The sequence below is a fragment of the Alligator sinensis genome, unplaced genomic scaffold (assembly GCF_000455745.1).
Source record: "Alligator sinensis unplaced genomic scaffold, ASM45574v1 scaffold1200_1, whole genome shotgun sequence".
NCBI lineage: Eukaryota > Metazoa > Chordata > Crocodylia > Alligatoridae > Alligator > Alligator sinensis.
Window position 1 is genome coordinate 342189 of NW_005842772.1, and position 16807 is coordinate 358995.

At 63.8% G+C, this 16807-nt stretch overlaps 1 protein-coding gene across 1 annotated transcript in view; it reads right to left on the reverse strand.

Annotated features, from left to right (window-relative positions):
- Positions 1 to 13: 13 nt before the first annotated feature.
- AATK (apoptosis associated tyrosine kinase) overlaps positions 14 to 16807 on the reverse strand; it is a 42642-nt gene continuing 25848 nt past the window's right edge. The window contains exons 4-15 of the mRNA XM_025216919.1: positions 16669 to 16748; positions 16428 to 16546; positions 15914 to 16001; positions 15441 to 15574; positions 14070 to 14154; positions 12983 to 13104; positions 12192 to 12341; positions 8406 to 11814; positions 8002 to 8155; positions 6407 to 6643; positions 1744 to 3463; positions 14 to 609 (exon numbers count right to left, since the gene is read on the reverse strand). Of these exons, the coding sequence (XP_025072704.1) occupies positions 3435 to 3463; positions 6407 to 6643; positions 8002 to 8155; positions 8406 to 11814; positions 12192 to 12341; positions 12983 to 13104; positions 14070 to 14154; positions 15441 to 15574; positions 15914 to 16001; positions 16428 to 16546; positions 16669 to 16748 (4607 nt within the window). The 3' untranslated portion in view covers positions 14 to 609; positions 1744 to 3434. The remainder of the gene's footprint in view (positions 610 to 1743; positions 3464 to 6406; positions 6644 to 8001; positions 8156 to 8405; positions 11815 to 12191; positions 12342 to 12982; positions 13105 to 14069; positions 14155 to 15440; positions 15575 to 15913; positions 16002 to 16427; positions 16547 to 16668; positions 16749 to 16807) is intronic.

Sequence of the window (16807 nt, forward strand, 5' to 3'; positions counted from 1 at the left end):
TGCACTGGAGCCAGGAGCAGATGTGAGCTGCCAAGGAAGAAGGGGACAGGGTGGGTGAGGGGAGGGGCAGCACAACCCCCCCAGCCCCGGGGTCTCAGGGCTGGCACATCAGCACGACAGCGGTGGCAATGGGAGCAGGGGGCTACGCTACTTAGATCCACGCTCGTTCGATCCTTGCTGCTGGGAGAAGGGCAAAAGCCCACGCGGGGGTGATGGGTGCAAATGAAGATGCACTCGGTGCCCCAGACACCTGCCCTGGAGCCGAACACGCTGCGCCCCCGCAGCCATGGGGCTTGGCGTCACTGTGGGCAGCACCGCAGGGACCTCCGCCCCAGGGTGCAGATGCATGAGGAACTGCCGGGGGGGGGGGATCATGGAAAATGGGGTACCTCCCTCCCCTCCAGCCCCTGAGGGCACTGCCCATCAGCACCACGCGTGCCCAGGGTGCTGCAGGGAGCTTGGTGCGGAGCTCAGCTGCAGCCGCCCCCATCCTGGTGTGCCCCGCTCCCACCCCCTGCCCGCAAGGAGACGGCCTCTGACAGCCACCCGGCCTGCAGACGAGAAGGCAGACGTTTTCTGTCCCCATTGGCCCAGGCAAGACAACAGCCCCTGAAATTAAAAGCGTGGATTCAAAGAGCAGGACCAGCAGCACGGCTCAAGCCACGCAAGGACCCCGTCGGGAGGAGCACGGCCCAGGGCATCGCAAGCACTTCCGAGGCCCGGACATCCCCTTGTTCAGGTGCCAATGCTGCCCTGGCATTGCCCCCCACAATATCAGGTGCTGCCGGGGTGAGAAACACCTGCCTGCCCTTGCAGTGAGGGGATGGGACATGCCCTCATCCTGCGGTGTCCCCTGGGGCAAGGGACAGGGAGCTGCTGGTGGCCCTTTGCCAAGCACGTGGCTTGGGAGGGTCTAGACTGCAACGCGCCTGCCTCGAGCAGGGGGTCGGGCTGGATGCTGCCCCTTTGGGTCCCTAACACCCTGCCTTTTCTACAGCTCTGCATCCTAAGTGCTCCGCGCCTGCCCTGTGCCACTGTCCGGCCCCCTCCCATCGCAGCTGGGCTTTGCCTGGAGAAGACAAGGGAGACTTCAGAGGTAGCCCCAATGCAGAACAACTCCCACCCAGGCTGGAGAGCTGCATGTGTGCGCGGGGAGCTGCCCAGAGCGGGTCAGGGATGGGCTGCGACGGGGCACTGGTGACAGGACAGCAGGGAAGACACCCAGGCTACAAATGCACGTGGCAAACCCATCCAAAAAGCCCTGCCGGGAGGCAGACCTAAGCCAAAACCCCTCCCTGCTCCCCACCCATGCCTTGCAGTGGGGCGGTGCCGCGATGCACGGAGAGGGGCGAGGAGGAGGCTGCGCTGGAAGCTGAACAGGATGGGGTGCAGGGCGAGCGAAGCTGGGGGGGAAGCAGGGAGGAGCGGAGGGGGTTGGTTAAAGTGCTTTGCAGCCCCCCACGGCTGCAATCAATGGGCTCAGGGAGCAGCCAGCTGTGCTGCACCCTTGCAAAGAAGGGATCGGGGTGGGGGGGGGCCCATATTGTCCACACCTTCCCCCTGCCAAACACACAGCCGTGGCCAGGCCCAGCGTACTTTGGTACCAAGCAAAGGGGCCGTCGCCTGCCACGAGCAGCTCTGCCACGGAGCCCGCGCTGGTCCCTCTGGCACGCACGCGGCAGAGGCTGCAGGAGCCAGGGCCAGGGAAGGGGTTCGGGGTGCGTGGGGAGGGCAATCTCTCACCTCAGGGTTTGGTCTATGGGCCACCAGCAGCCGCCCTGCCGCACGGCCCCCTCGACGGGCTGCGCCGCTCTCCCTCGGCCAGTCGCCATTGCACAGTGCTCCTAAGCCTCCAACTACGGAAACATCAGAACAGAACAAAACAGCAACACCGAGCGCACGCGCCCCCGCGTCCTGGCCGCCCTCAACCCCACGCGGCGCTTTGGCGACAGCATCACGCGCGCACGCGGCTCGCGGGCAGATTCCTCGGGGGAAAACGGTGCAGCCGGGCACGTCCCCCACAGAGCCGGGTCCTGGCCTTGCCCAACACGCTCTGTGCCAAACTGCCCTTGCACCCGCTGGCCCCCCCCGAGCCAGACGTGGGGGCCGGGGCGTCACGGGGCCCACGGCATAGTGGCGGCTAATGCCTTAGAGCGTGGCTGGTGGAAGGGCTCACCCCAGCGCTGCGTGGCATTCGTTTTGCTGCTGCCACCAGCAGTGGCCTCACTTCTCAGATCGGGAGACTGAGGCAGAGAGGCCCTGAGCTTGTCTAAGGCCACTGAAGAGGTGGCGAGGCCCCGCTGGCTTAGAAGGAGCTGGGGCCGAGCGCCCAGCCTGGGCCATGGGGGCTTCCCATCCCTCTGGGTGCTAGTGACACGGGGGGCGCTGCAGGGAGCAGGGGGAGACCCTCCACCCCGATGCAGGAGGGCAAGCTGAGCACGCTACCCGGCTTGTATCGCTGCCTGCTCTTACCCGCAGGCCCCGCCGTGGAGCCAAGGGCTGGGATCCAGACCCCGCTCAGGACTAGTGAAAGTCCTGGAAAAGCACAGCAAAGTGCCACGAGCGTCTTCTGGTCACTGGCGATGAAGGCAGGGCACAGGAGGGCTTGGTGCACGTCCAGGCCCTTTCTCCAGCTTCCCTGCGTCTGTCCAAAGCCAAAACGTGCGGCAGGGGCCGAACCTGCTTCTTCCCATCCTTGGCCCCGACGCTGAGCACTGCTGTGACCATCCCGAGCGCTCTTCTTCCACCCACGGGAGGCATCCAACCCAGTGCCAGAAGTAGCGGGGTGAGTCTGGAGGTTACGAACACCCAGCGGGAAGGCGGAAAAACCAGCAGCACAGACGAACGGTGCCTTGGTACCAAGCAACAGAGTGCCGGCAGGCAGGGCAGCAGCGGCACGTGGTTGGGGTGGCGGGGGGGCACCCGCTCCTCACTACTGGCGTGAAAGCACACGAGTGCAGAGCTGACTGCAGGTCGGGTCCGACCGGACAGAACGAGACGGGGGTCGTCACGGGGAGGCGAGGCTAGGCTCTTCTCAGGGAGCCGGTGAAGCGTGGGCTCTGCTGGGTGGCGAAATGGCCAAGCTGGGGAGTCAGCGATGTTAGCAAGGTCATGGCGCTACCCTTTAAATGCTATAATTTATATAGGTGTATGTACACGCACGCACGCCCACTTGCGCACACTCACACACACGCGCACACACACACACAGAGGCAGGCGCACAGCCTCCACCAACCCCCGCGCCGCGGGGGCTGCCGGCAGCTGCTCCAGCAAGCAAAATCCTGCCCGTAAAATCTGCCTTAAAAAAAACCACATAGAGCAAGGTCCAGGAGTCCGTGGGCAAGGCCGAGCTCCTGGCCTCCATCTCCTCTCCGCAGCTCGGAGGTGGAAGCCGATGCTGGCGGGGGTGAATCCAACCGGCCCGGCGGGCGCGCTCACTCTCTGTCCCCGTCTTCGCTGCTACCTGCAACAGAGAGAGCGCGCGGAGAGGCTGAGCCTGAGGATGAGCCTCCTCCCCGCCACGCACCCCGGTCTCACGAAGAAACACGCGGCACCGGCGCAAGCCCAGAGCCTCACCCATGCCAGCCACCGGGCTATTGTGCGCCCCTTCGAGCAGGCCCTGCCCCTCCAAAACCCCCAAGTGCTGGGCTACCCGAGCCAGCCTGGTGGTGGGCGCCTGCCCAAAACACCCCTGGGCTCAAGTGCCTGCTTCCCTGCTCTCTTTCTGCTTCTTTCTTTTGGAAAGCCCTGGTGCCGGGGGTGGGGGGAACAGGGGGGTGCCACGCCACGTATGCAGCCAAAACTCAGCTCTTCCATCTGCCAAAGAGAGCAGCTGCCCAGCCCAGCCAAGAGGCACACAAGCAGGCATTCAGCCCCTGGCTCTACCACACCGCAGGAGGCCACCAAGCTCCTCCGAGCCCCAGGACTGCACCCAGCCACTGACTGGCAGTCACAGAGAGCCCAGGCCTTGGGCCACCCCCAGCCCCCAAGGGTCCTAGGTCCCACCCCCCAGAGAAGACCCATAATTGTGCATAACGAAGCATGATCCTGAGGATGATAAGTTGCTGGTTGTGGCCACGAAAAACAGTGGAAGCTGCTGAAAAACAATGCTAAAAATGGTGAAAATTTTGCATAATGACCTGTAATTATGCACAAAGAGGCATATTGCATATAATGATGAGCTGCAGGTGAAGGCCCTGAACTAAGTGAAAGGTTCTGGCCAAAGGCAAATCATTGTGAAAATCCTGAATAACGGCATGGAGAGAAGCACGGTGACGCATGACCACACGTAATGATGCGCAACGATGCGCCATGACGCTGACTTGCATTGTGATGCAAAACGGTGCACAGCGACATATAGCGACACATCACAACAGCACATAATGACGCGTCATGATATCGAACAACACCTAATTCCGTATAATGATGCCCAATGTTGAATAATGATGCGTTGCTGGAGATGACCATGAGAAAAGTGAATGTTTCTGAAAAAAAAAATGCCAGGTAATTGTGAAAATCCCAAATAACTGCCCGTAATGATGTGTAGTGATGCAGGATAATGTCTAACAATGCAGAATGGTGCATAACAAGGCAAAACAATATGTAACGAGGCACAACGATGCTTGACGACACATAACGACGTATAATTGCACATAACGACGCATAATGTTCAATACTGATGAGCTGCTGATGGCCATGAAAAACTGTGAATGGTTCTGAGAAAAAAAGGCAAATAATTGGGAAAAGCCCGAATAATTGAGCCTAACAACGCCTAACAAGGCATAATGACACGTCATCTTGAATAATGACAAGTCACTGGTGATGGCCATGAACCGCGGCCGAGGCTTTTGGAAAAAAATGTCAGAAAAGGGTGACAATCCCAAATAACGATGCCTAACGATGCACGGTGACACAAAACGGTAGATAATGGTGTGCAGCAAAGACTAATTGAACATAACGATGGATAACCACTAGTACTGCTCCATTACTTCGCTGCTCGCAGGGACTAGCAACGGACGGGCATGACTGGATGACATGGACCGATCGTGCAGAACAGCGGTTCCCAAACTGTGGGTCATGACCCCAGATGGGGTCAAAACATCAGCAGATGGGGTCATGGGGGTGTGGGGGTGTGGGTTGGGAGTGAGGGGCCACGCTGAGGAAACGGGGCCATAAATGGGATCATGCTGAGGACAAAAGTTTGGGAAGCAGTGGTGCAGAACATCCAGCCATCCGTCACCATAATACCAAATCACCGCAGATCACAAATACCGTGGGAAACGGCAACTCGCTCCCCGCGTTCTGAATCAGGGTGAGTAATTGGGAAGAAATGATAAATATGCCCAAAGAAGTCAGCCCTACGAACACTGCCACAGTGACAAAAGAGAGGAAGAGCTAGAACCCGGCACCAGGCAGCACGCAGGCCCCCGCCAGGCTGCAAGGCAGAGTGCTAACGGGATCTGAGAACAGGCCTGGGGCCATGGCGAAGGACCCCCAAAGGGACCAGGCTGCCAGCTCCCGGCCCCCCAGGTCAGTGTGGGGAGGCTTGAATCCAGGCTGGGCAGGTGCAGGGGCAGGTGCAGGGTTTCCCAGGTGCAGCGGGGCATCCTTGGGAGGGGAAAATGGGCAGGCTAAAGCACGAGACACGACCACGCCAGCTCCTCGGCCATAAGGCAGAAAAAGAGAGGGGAAGCAGAGATTTGAACCCAGGACCAGGCCCGCTGCAGAACACCACCCCCAGCACAAGGCTCCCAGCAGGGAGCTGGACTAGGGCGCTCACATGCACTTGCATGTGTTTACACAGAGACAAAACCCCCCGACCCGTCACAAACTCCAGCTAGTGATGACTACCGCGTGGGCATCTCTTTCTATATTAGCCCCCACACAGAACAGACGCGTTCGCTCTCCCCTACACTTCTTTTATACTTTACCCATAGTGCCGTGGTATGTGGATAGCACACACTGGGCGCGTCTACACATGACACTTTAATGCACATTAGTCTAAGTTAATGGGCATGAAGGGTGTGCATCTACACGTGCGCAACCTTAATAGGAAATAAAAATGGCAAATTTAGGCTATTCGTACATTAATGCACATGTAGACACGTTAAAGTGCATTAACGCTGTGTCTGCAGGCTGACTTGGGATTAACTTTAGTGCCAGATCAGTCCACACACATACAGCATTAATGCGCTTTAATGCCTACACATGTAGATGCCTTCCTAAATCCATTTAATGCTCATTAAGCTAATGTGCATTACAGTTAGGCACATTTAAATGACATGTAGACACACCCACTGCGTACCAGCACACTTCCCGTGCCCAGGGGAATACGCTGCATTTGGGGTGGGAGGTCCAGCTGAACCCCACCGGGACAGGCACCCCAGCAGCCCAGCTCAGGACTCACCTCCTATGGACTCCATGTCCGAGTCGGAGACGTGCGTGATGGAGAATCTGGACACTGGGGCCGGCGAGACCGTGAACCGTGAGAGCTGGATGGGCAGCGCTTGCTTCTGGACGGGGACCAGCACGGGCAGGGGGGTGACAGCTGGGTCGGGCACCACCGCGGTCACCGTCAGCGAGGACATGAGGGACGACTTCACGGGCATGAGCGGAAAGTCATCGTCCCACTCGAATCCGCCACCTGGAACAGACCGGGGCCGGGAGCCAGTCAACTGACCAGTCAAGTGATCTCAATTAACTGCTTAATTAATTAACCACCGATAATCTGACTGCAGGTCAAAACTGTGCAATGCTCCACGGAGCCAAGAGCACCCTTGTGTAGGCGACATCCACCTTTTGCGTCGCATCGTGGAGCAGAGAGAGGCAGTTCGCCATGTTGAAGTCCGGGCAGAGATGCACTTTATAGACCAACTGAATCAGCAGGGTGCAGCCCTCCCGCCCTTGCTCACAGATGATGCTGTAGGGTAACGATGCACCTTACAGACCAACTGAATCAGAGCTTCATTTGCTTTCCTTAACCCCCTGCTTCAGAAGCTATGACAGGACATGCAGATTTGGCCTGCGCTGTGCCAGTCCTTTCATGGCATCTGACGCAACGAGCTCCTGCTCCCCAAGCCGCTGCCTCCTGCCCGACTTCAGCCCAGCTCGGCCGACTACACCTCCACAGGCAAGCAGCAAAATGCGTGAGGACTTCACCTGCTGCCTCCTTAGCCCGCCCGCAATCTGAAACAGGACTTCTGCCTGTCATAGCTGCCTCACGGGCTTTATTTCTGTCCCATTTCAACAGTGTTTTTCCATTGGTAACTCTCCGGGCTGACCCTGGGGTTTCAGGATAAACTCCAAGGAAAGGAAGAACTGCTCGGCCTTGCATATCATCCACATTTCCGCTCACACAACGCTGAGAGGTATAAACATGCACTACCATTTCATTTCATGGCTTCACAATAATAGTTAATGAGCTTGGTTTGCTATAAGTCTCCAACCTACTAAAGACGAAAGTCTCTCTCTGCTGTTGTAATCAATTGATGCTTCACATACTTGACCGGGACTTGGCAGCATTTGATCAATCAACTGACCACGTCTTTTTTGGCCTGGTCAAACCACCACCACCTGGTGCCCTTCCCACCTCCCTACGCCGGGCCTAGGGTAGTAGTTCTCCAACGTGTTTTAGACTCGAGGCTCCTCTCGGGAAATGCCGGCTCTTTGCTTTCATTCATCCCTTGATTTCAGAAAAACACACAGCAGCGGTTCTGCTGCAAAGACCACAGCAGGGCAAAACATTTATGGGCCATGGGATTGCTAGGTGAAATCACGGGGCTTCCTCTTGCCCATGCTGCGCACACCTAGCAGTGCTAATCTTGCACGGCACCCTGAAAAGGATCTCACAACACCCTGGTTGAGAACCGCTGGCCTGGGGGAAGTGGTGGCAGGACGGAGGGGCTGGGGGAGGCCACCAGAGCCAGATGCATTTAGCGCCATGCAGCGGGGTCCTGTCTCCTCCCTCCCCAGCCTTTATACTCTGCCCCGCTCGAGTCTTACTCTCTTCCGAGGCGTTCCCATCCGAGGAGTCGTCGGAGGCGTTCGCTCGGTCTGCTGGGCTCGGGGGGCCGGACCCGTCGTTCTGCACGGGCTGCGGCGAAGACTCGGCCGCCTCGGGGAAAGTCGGGTCGCCGAGGTCCCTCGTGGGGCTCTCCTGGACGTGGGAAGACAGAAACGGGGAAACCAATCGCACCGGGAAGCCCCTTTCTCTCTGCAAGAAACATCCTGGGATGTGGCACAGATCCCTCGCCTGCATCCCACGCAGCCCGGGACCACTGGTTAGGAAGTGGGGGGTAGCCACGCTGTTCGAGGGGCTGCAAGGTAAAAGACCGGAGTCCCCCGCCTCCCTCCTGGGGCAAGGCCCATCTCTGCAAGGAGAGGCGCCAAGCGGGACCAGGACCCACCTGGTCGAAGAGGTAGACGGTGACGTCGTCGTAGAAGGACACGGCCTTCTTCTTGCGCTCCAGGTCGTCGCAGAAGGTCTCGGGCAGCAGGCCGGGCATCTTGAGGAGGCTGCGCAGGTTCCTGGCGCTGTGGCTCTCGGCCACCACGATGGGCACGGCCGCCGGCTCGTCCTCGCTCTCCTCGCTCTGCTCCTGGATGTTGTAACAGCGCAGCTCCTCGTCCGACTCGTCGCTGTCCTCCGTGTCCTCCTCCTCCTCCTCCGGCTCCCGCGGGGGCTGCAGCGTGGAGAGGTCCAGAGACAGCTGGGGAGCCTGAGTGGGTGACGCGTCCTCCGCGGGGGCCGTGCTGGGGCATTTCTCTCGCGCTTCCCCCTCCAACACTTGCTCCTGCTCCCCGGGATCGGAGCCGGGGACCACAACCGGCCCAGCACCGGCCTCGGGGTCTCGCGCCCGCTCTGTGGCCACCTCCGGCACGTGGCTGCCTACGCCGGGGCTTGGGGGAGCCGCGTCCTCTGGGCTCATAACCACTGGAGACAGAAAGAAGACTTTGGATGGCACGGGCCCCGCTGGGAGGCTGGGGGCCAGGGGACGCTCACTTCCGTCTGCCTCTCTGGAGCCGTCTGAGTCCAGCTCGGGGCCCGAGACCCTGTCCTCGGCTTCGGCAGCAGCGTCCACCATGGGCGCTGGCAGCAAGGGGGAAGCCCCTGAACCCAGGGCTCCCTTCGCAGCTGCAACATCTCCATCAGGAGCTTCGACCTCCGTGGAGGCCTCTGCAACGCCGGCAGGTCCCTGCACGCTCTCGGGGGTGTCGCAGGGGTGAGACGTCTCCTCCCCGGTACTGCTCTGGCTGGCCGCTCTCCCCACGTTCTCCGAGTCCAGCTGGGAGCAGCCCCTCTCCTCCTCCTGGCCCTCGGACCCGTCGCTGTCCTCATCCTCCTTCGGGTACCGCTCCGCCTCCGCGTCGTAGTCGGAGAAGTAGGCAGAGTCGCGGTACGGGTTCTTCTCGCTCAGGCCGTGCAGCTCGGTGCTGAAGGACGAGGACAGCCGCATCTCCGAGGCCGCGTCGTCCCCTTCACCCGCGGGCGGCTTCCCCAGCGGGGCAAAGGTCTCCGGCTCCCGGGGCTCATGCGGCTCCTTCAAGACGAACTCGGGGGACTCGTTGTTCTCGGTGTCGTAGCCGCTGTCCAGAGCCTTGGGCTGGCTGGAGGGGACATACGCCGTGGGGCTGAAGACTTCGCAGGAGCTGGCGGTGGACGGGATGTCCAGCGAGTCCAGGGAGTCCGGCGTCCCCACCTGCTTCTGCAGGGACTTGAAAGACGGGGCCATGTCCGCTCGCTCCACGTAGTCGCTGGAGAAGTCGGTGAAGATGCCGGAGGTGAGCTCCGTGGTGTCCTCGTCGCTGCCCTCGTCCATGTCGGGGAAGCTGGCGCTCGAGAACGTCTTGTCTGGGGTCCGGTCCAGGTCGCTGGTCAGGCTCTTGCCGCTCTCCACGGTCACGTCTCTCGGGGCCTGGCTAGATGCCTCCGAGGCCTCCGAGGGGACGTGGGCACAGTCGGAGCAAGGCTCCCCCGCCGCCTGGGCAGGAGCGACAGTCCACTCCCCCACCCCCAGAGCAAGGGACGCTGCCTCGGCCGGCCCAGCCGGGCTCTCGGCGAGCTGGAGCAGTGCCCCCACCTCCGCCAGCCCCGAATCCACCAGCCCCGGCAGCTCCATGCCCCTGGGCTGCGGCGTCTGGGCACGGCGGCTCCCCTCCTCTCTCTCGGCGGGTCTCGGCGCCGCGCTGGCATCGTAGGCACACGTCTGGGCCCCGGCTCCAGCCGCTGGGTCAGCGGGGAGCTCTGCGCCCAAGGCACGTGGTGCGCCGGGGACGCCTGCCAGAGCCGTCGCTTCCGAATGACCGAAGGCGCGTGAGTCATTGCTCTCCCGGTCCAGGCAGTGCGGGGAGGGGGAGGAGGAGGAGGAGGAGGTGGCCGAGGAGTCCTCCATGGTGGCCAGAGCCACGCGCTCCACGGGGTCTGGCCGGAAGCCGCCGTCCTTGGCGAGGGGCTGGTCCCGCAGCGCTCTCCGGAAGCCCCTGAGCAGCGGGCTCCGGCGCTCCGGCGGAGAGTCCTCGAGCTCGGCCTCGTCCCGCGGCACCGAGCCCAGGGGCTCGGCCATGAGCCCCCGGAAGGTGATCATGTGGCGGTAGCACCAGCTGTCGTTGGCGGGGGGCTCGCAGGGCGGCGGGGCGCAGTTGCTGCTGTTGTTGTTGGCCGAGCTGTTGGAGGTCCAGTGCTGAGCCACAGGGCTCCCCTCCTCCAGGAAGTCCCCCGCCTGCTGGCTCCGGCGCCCGGGGCTGCCGCATGGGCTCTCCTCGCCCAGCTCCAGCGTGACGCAGTCCAGCCTGGAGCCGGGGGTCCCTCCGGCCGCGCTCTGCCCCGGGTAGTCCAGCCGTTTCCCAGCAAGGTCAGGCTCTTCGTAGCTGCGAGGGCTGTAGGCACAGTTCACCGACGGCGAGACGCCCAGGGGGTCCTGGAAGATGCTCTTGCAGAAGCCGGGCACCGGCCACACTTTGCTGGCGGTCTCCGGGGGCTCCTCCAGCAGGTACTGGTCGGTGCCGTCGCTCGGGGAGGGCTCGTAGTAGCGGCGCTCCTTGCCGTGGCTGGCGGGGGGGTAGTATTCGGCGTGCTCCCAGGAGCTCTCGCTGCGGGGCGCGTGGCCCAGGAGCGGCTCCATGCTCAGGGAGATGGTGGGGCTGTTGTCCGAGTCATACATGCCACCGCCGGCGTCCCCCGGGGCTTGCCAGCAGGGCGCCTTATCCGGGGAGCCGCCCTCGTAGTCGGGGCTGTAGGAGCACATGGTGTAGTCCAGCTCGGGGCCGCCCTCCGCGGGGCCCTCGATGCGGATGTAGTACTCGTTGCTGAGCGAGGGGCTGTGGGCAGCCAGGATGGGCACCACGCCGGGCGTGTGCAGGCTCTGGCAGCCCTGCTGCTTGCACTCGTAGCAGGACGGCGAGACGCCGAGGCTGAGCCGCCCCACCGAGGTGGCCGGGTAGTACAGGTCCTGGTACTGAGCGGCGCTGCTGGGGCTCAGGGCCCCTGCGGGCGCCTGGAAGTGCTCGGCTTTAGTGTGCTCCCACTTGTACTCGAAGTTGAGGCCGTGGCTGGTCTCCATGACCGTCAAGATGTCGTCCCCGTCCGAGTGGAAGCCGTCGGCGGAGAACTGCTCCAGCAGCGGGAAGGACGAGACCTCGGCGCCGTGGTGGCTGGCGCTGGAGCTGCTGTTGGGCTTCATGGAGTTCCAGCGCTTCTCGAACTCCTCCTCCACCTCCGTGGCCCCCTTGGCGCACAGGTAGGAGAGCAGCAGGTGGACCTCCTCCGCCGTCGGGCGCTGCTCGGGCTGCAGCCAGCAGAACTGCATCACCTCATACCTGCAAGAGCCCAGAGTCTGCACCTGCCGCCGGCCGGACGAGCCGCTGGCCTGCCCGGCTCGCGCCCCACCGCCCCCAGGAGCCGGCCCTTACCCAGCCGGGGAGCAGGCGGCTAAGCACATGCCTGTGCCCACCCCTTCCCTCTGCTCGGTGAGTCACCGCTCAGCCCCGCGCTTCCCACACGGCAGCAGACTGCGCTCATGCAGCTCCCTCCCATGCCCCCGCCCGAGTGCAGGGGAGAGGAGGGCTGGCACGGAAAAGGAGCGGGGAAGGGGCAGCTCCGGGGAGCAAAAGGCATGTGGAAAGGTGCCACGTGGCAGCTCGTTCCTCCCACCCCCTGCCCCTGCCCCCGTCAGAGCCGGCGGCACGCTCCTCACCAGCGCTCGGACAGCGACAGCTTCAGCTGGGGCTTGGGCAGCTTGAGCTGCTGCTCCTTGATGGCGTAGGTGAGCACCTGCCGGTCTGAGTAGTGGTGGTAAGGCTGGCTGCCCAGCTCAAACAGCTCCCAGATGGTCACGCCCAGCGACCTGCAGAGTGCACGGGGTGGGGGAACCGGCGGGCGTCAGGTCGGGAGGGGTCGCAGCCAACAGCAGGGAGGAAAGCCCAAAGCAAGGATGGGTCTCGCCCCTGGTTCGGGCCAGTCGCAAGTGCAGGGTCGCCCAGGGGGTGCCAGTGTAACCGGGCCCAGCTGGTGTAAGCCGGCAGCCGTGCCAGAGACGCCCTACAGCCAACTTCCCAGCACGTGTAGACAGCCCCACCGCCGCTGCGGTCGGAGGGGCCAGGCCCCCTTAGCCTTCCTCCACGGGGTAATACCTGTACGCCCAGGTGCAGATCCAGCCCTGGTCCTCATAGACTGCCCTCCACGGGCAGGTGTGCCCGGACCCCCATCCTGCCAGGCGCTGAGGCCACGTGGGGGATAGCGCCAGGCTCACCTTCCTCTGCCAGGGCTGAGTCCTGTCCCCACCACCTCCCCTTATGCACCCGACTGGGACACGGCCCCTGCCCCTCCTCGTGGGCTACGCAGCTTCAGCCAGACCACGAGGCAGTGACACACGCTGACTCCGGCGCCGGGCCCGACTCACTCGCACACGCTGCCCAGGGCACGGCCTGAGTCAGCGCCCGGCGGCCGGCTCCACCCGAGCCCACGGGCGGGCGGGCGGGCGCTCACCAGATGTTGCTGGCCTTGGTCTGGTCGACGATGAGCAGGTTGCCGTGCACCTCGTCGATGAGCTCGGGCGCGATCCAGCGCAGCGGCACCCACAGCTGGTCGGCCGTCACGAAGTAGTCGTCCTGCCAAGTATGCAGGGTCAGTACGAGAAGAGAACGTCAAACCGACGCGTGAGGGAACCGCGCCCCCGACCTCCCCACGCCCTGCCGCGGCCCCTCCTGCCCCCCAGGCCCGCTGCTGCCTCCGTGGACCCCAGACCCATCCTCAACCCTCCCATCAGCTTCCCCTCCCCACCCCCCCCCCACCTCTCCTGCCTGCACCCAGCCCCCATGATCCTCTACCCCTTCCCCCATCACCCCTGTCCCCCTCCTCCCCACACTGGCCATCAGCCCCCCATCCTTGCCCACCTCTCCCCCTCCCAGCCCCCAGCCACAGCCTTCTTTACCCCCCGCTCCATCCCCCTCCCAGCCACGCAACCCCCCCCCGGCCTGCAGCAGCCCCATTGATGGCTGGGGTGGGGGCAGGCAGAAGCAGCTCATGCAGGGACTCACCTCCAGGAGAAGTCCAGGCTGCTGCAAAGCCCAGGGAGGGGAAGGAGCTGGGGGCAGGGATCTGCCCCCCACACCCTGCCCTGGAAGGCGCCTACAGCCTCTCCGGGTAGGGGACCAGCCCCAGCTGGGCACTGCCTAGAAGGGGCAGGGGGCTGCCAGCTGCATGGGGGAGCGCTCCTCTGGCTCACGCCAGGAGCATCGGCCCTGCCCAGACGGCTCGTGGGAACCCCGTACCCAGGCTGCAATCACCCGGGAGGAGGAGAGGAAGCTGCGGTGACGGCCCCTTCCTGAGCCACGGGCTGCCGGCAGCCGGGAAACTCAGCACAGACCCTGGGTCTCGAGAGACGGGGCTCCAGCCCTGCCCTGGGCGTGGTGAGGTTTCGGGGAAGGCGAGACGGGCATGCGTGCAGGGAACTCGGCCGAACTCTCTTGCCCACACCGGCTGGCCGCCGTGCGCTGGGTGGCAAGACCGAACAGAGGCACCCACTGCCCCCACGGCCGCGGCCCCACCACCCCCGCACCCAAACCAGACTTACTTTGTACTTGCAGTGCGAGAGGCCGTAGTCCCCGATCTTGACAGTCAGGTCGGCAGTGAGTAAGCAGTTCCGCAAAGCCAAGTCGCTGGGCAGAGGAAAGGCACGGCTGAGGTTACACAACGCCCGTCGGGCCTCACTGGAGACGTCCCGGCGGGGCCAGGGTGCCAATGCGGGCAGCAGCCAGCCAGGATGGAGAGGCCTGACCGGAGCTTGCTGCAAAGGCGCAGGGGCCTTTGGGGAGCCAGCCATGGCACGGCACGGCTTGGTGCCACATGCTGGGCAGAGCTGGGAGAGGCCGCGCAGCGAGCTGGGCAGCTCGGCGGCTAATAGAAGGGGCTGCAGGTGCCTCGGCCTTCGTCCATCCCCGTGTCCATCACGGACAGCGCTGTGCTGGAAGGAGGCTGCTGAGCCGTACTCCTAGCAGACACGTGAGATGCAGGCCAGGCCCCACGGCGAGGCCGTGCATCCTGGCAAGGCACGGGCTTTGCAACAGGCTCCCAGCCCTGACCAGATGTTCCCCCCGCAGGGCTCCCCAGCTGCCTCTGGACAAGGCCGGGGGGGTCTCGGCTCCAGCTCTCACACCGTGTACTCACCACCACCAATTAGCAGGCTGGGGGCGGGCACTGAGCTGCCCCTCTGCAAGGGCGAAGCAGGTGCATCTGCCCAGGTGGGTACCAAAGCCACCGGACAGTGGGGCCCGAGCCTGGCAGCCCCCCCCCAGCGCATGGTGACAGCAGGAGCGTGTGTATGCTGGTGCCCACTGGGCTCTGCACCGGGCAGGGGGCACAGACTGCCGCGGAGAGGCAGACCCCGGTGGAGGGCGGCGGCAGGCAAGGAGGGTCCGGCGGCCCCGGGCGGCAGCGCTCGCCCTCCTCAACAAAATCACTGATGCTGGAGTCTCTGTGCGCAACTCGCTCAGCACCAGGATATTGTTGGGGAGGCGGGAGCAAGTGGCGGCAGCAGCTCGAGAAGACCCCCGGAGTCCTGGGAGAGCCTGGCACCGGGTAGCAAGCACCCCCTCCCCGTCCCTGCCCAGCCAAAACCAGGGGGACTCGCGTGGGACCCAGCCCTGCCCCTCCCCGAGATGCCCCGGCTAGCAGCAGGCACACATCCCTCTGCCCGCAGGGACCAGGCGCCTGCCCACCCCCAGACCACCTGAGAGCTACAGCCAAGCCAGGGCAACCACAATGCCCCACCCAGGGGTGCTGGGGGCTTGTATGGGTGTCTGCTGGGTGCTGGTGGGGGCGTTTGCAGTGAGCTGCGGAAAGCCCCGGTGCCCTGCTCCTGCTCCTGCTCCTGGGGAGACCAGCCACTTGTCTGTCCGTGCTGTCCCCTCCCCAGACAGACAGACCGGTGGGCGGGGGGTCTTACCTGTGCACGTAATTGTTCTTGTGCAGGTGCAAGATGCCACAGGCCACTTCACAAGCCATCCTCTGCAGGGTGAGGGGGTCGGGCGTCATGGAGTCAGCCCCCCGGCAGCTCCGCAGGTAGCCCTTCAGGTCACCCTGCCATGGTAGACATCCCGCCCCCCATCAGCCACGGGTGCCGGGTGCGGTGCGGCATCAGCCACATCGTGCAGGGGGCTCCCCTCTTTCACCCCACCGACATCCCGGGCCCTGCGCTGGCTTCAGGGAGCTGCCGTGGCTCTCAGCAGCATGGGTGGCTTCCTCGTCCTGGCCAAGCCCTGCGTGCTTCTTCAACCCGAGGAGAGCAGAGCCCCCCGGGATGTCAGGAAGGGGCTTTGGGGGTGCCCAGTGCTGCATCGGGGCCCGAACTGACCCCCAGTGGGGGGTCCCCTCCCCAGACCGGTGCACCCCGAGGAGTCAGGGGCGCGCGGGACTCACCAGCGGGCAGAACTCCATGACCAGCAGGTAGGGGGTCACCTCGGCGCACTGGGCCAGGCACTGCAGCAGGTTGGTGTGCTGGAGAGCCCTGCACGGGCGACAGGCGTAGCGGGAGCGGATGAGACCGGGCAGGAGCGAGGGGCACCCGCAGGGCCGTGGGGGGGGAGCCCAGGGCTGGGGGGGCTGTGATGTGAACAGCTGAGAAAGAACAACCCCCTCCGCACCCGCCACCCTGCCCTCCCCTTTGTCCGCGTCGGTGCAGGGCGGTGGGGACAGGGGTGCCTGTAACATGTCCCCGGAGGCAGGCAGGGAACAAGCCGGGGTACCAAGACGTGCCAGCCGGGCCTGTCCACAATGAGCCCTTTATCTGCCTTTCTGCAGACAATTGAGAGCTGTTCAGTCCTGCCCCCTCCGCCCCCAGCCTTACTGATGCCCCTGGTCCCAGCCCTGGGTCTCTGCGCCCGCCTTGCCCACACCCCTCCACCCCCACTCCCAGCCTGGCCCGCGGCGCTACCTGTATGGCTGGGCTTCCTCCAGGAACTGCATCTGGTCCTGGACGCTGGCGCTGGCCTTCAGCTCCTTCACCACCACCTGGGTGCTGCTGATGCCCGAGTTCACCTCGCCCAGGAACACCTACGGGCGGCAGCGAGATGCATCACCCAGTGCCTACCCCCTGCAAGGGGCCGCGTGCACCCCCGGTGCGCCCCCAGCCCCCCACACACATGCACGGACCGCCCCCTGGCACACGGGCTCACTTTGCCGAACCAGCCGTGCCCGATCTCCTTCAGGTAGAGCAGGCTGTGCCTCCCCAGGTCTGCAGACTTGAGCAGCTGCACTGTAAAAGAGCACGTCCAGCTGGCAATGCATCCGAGCGCCCATCGCCTGCCCGGCCTG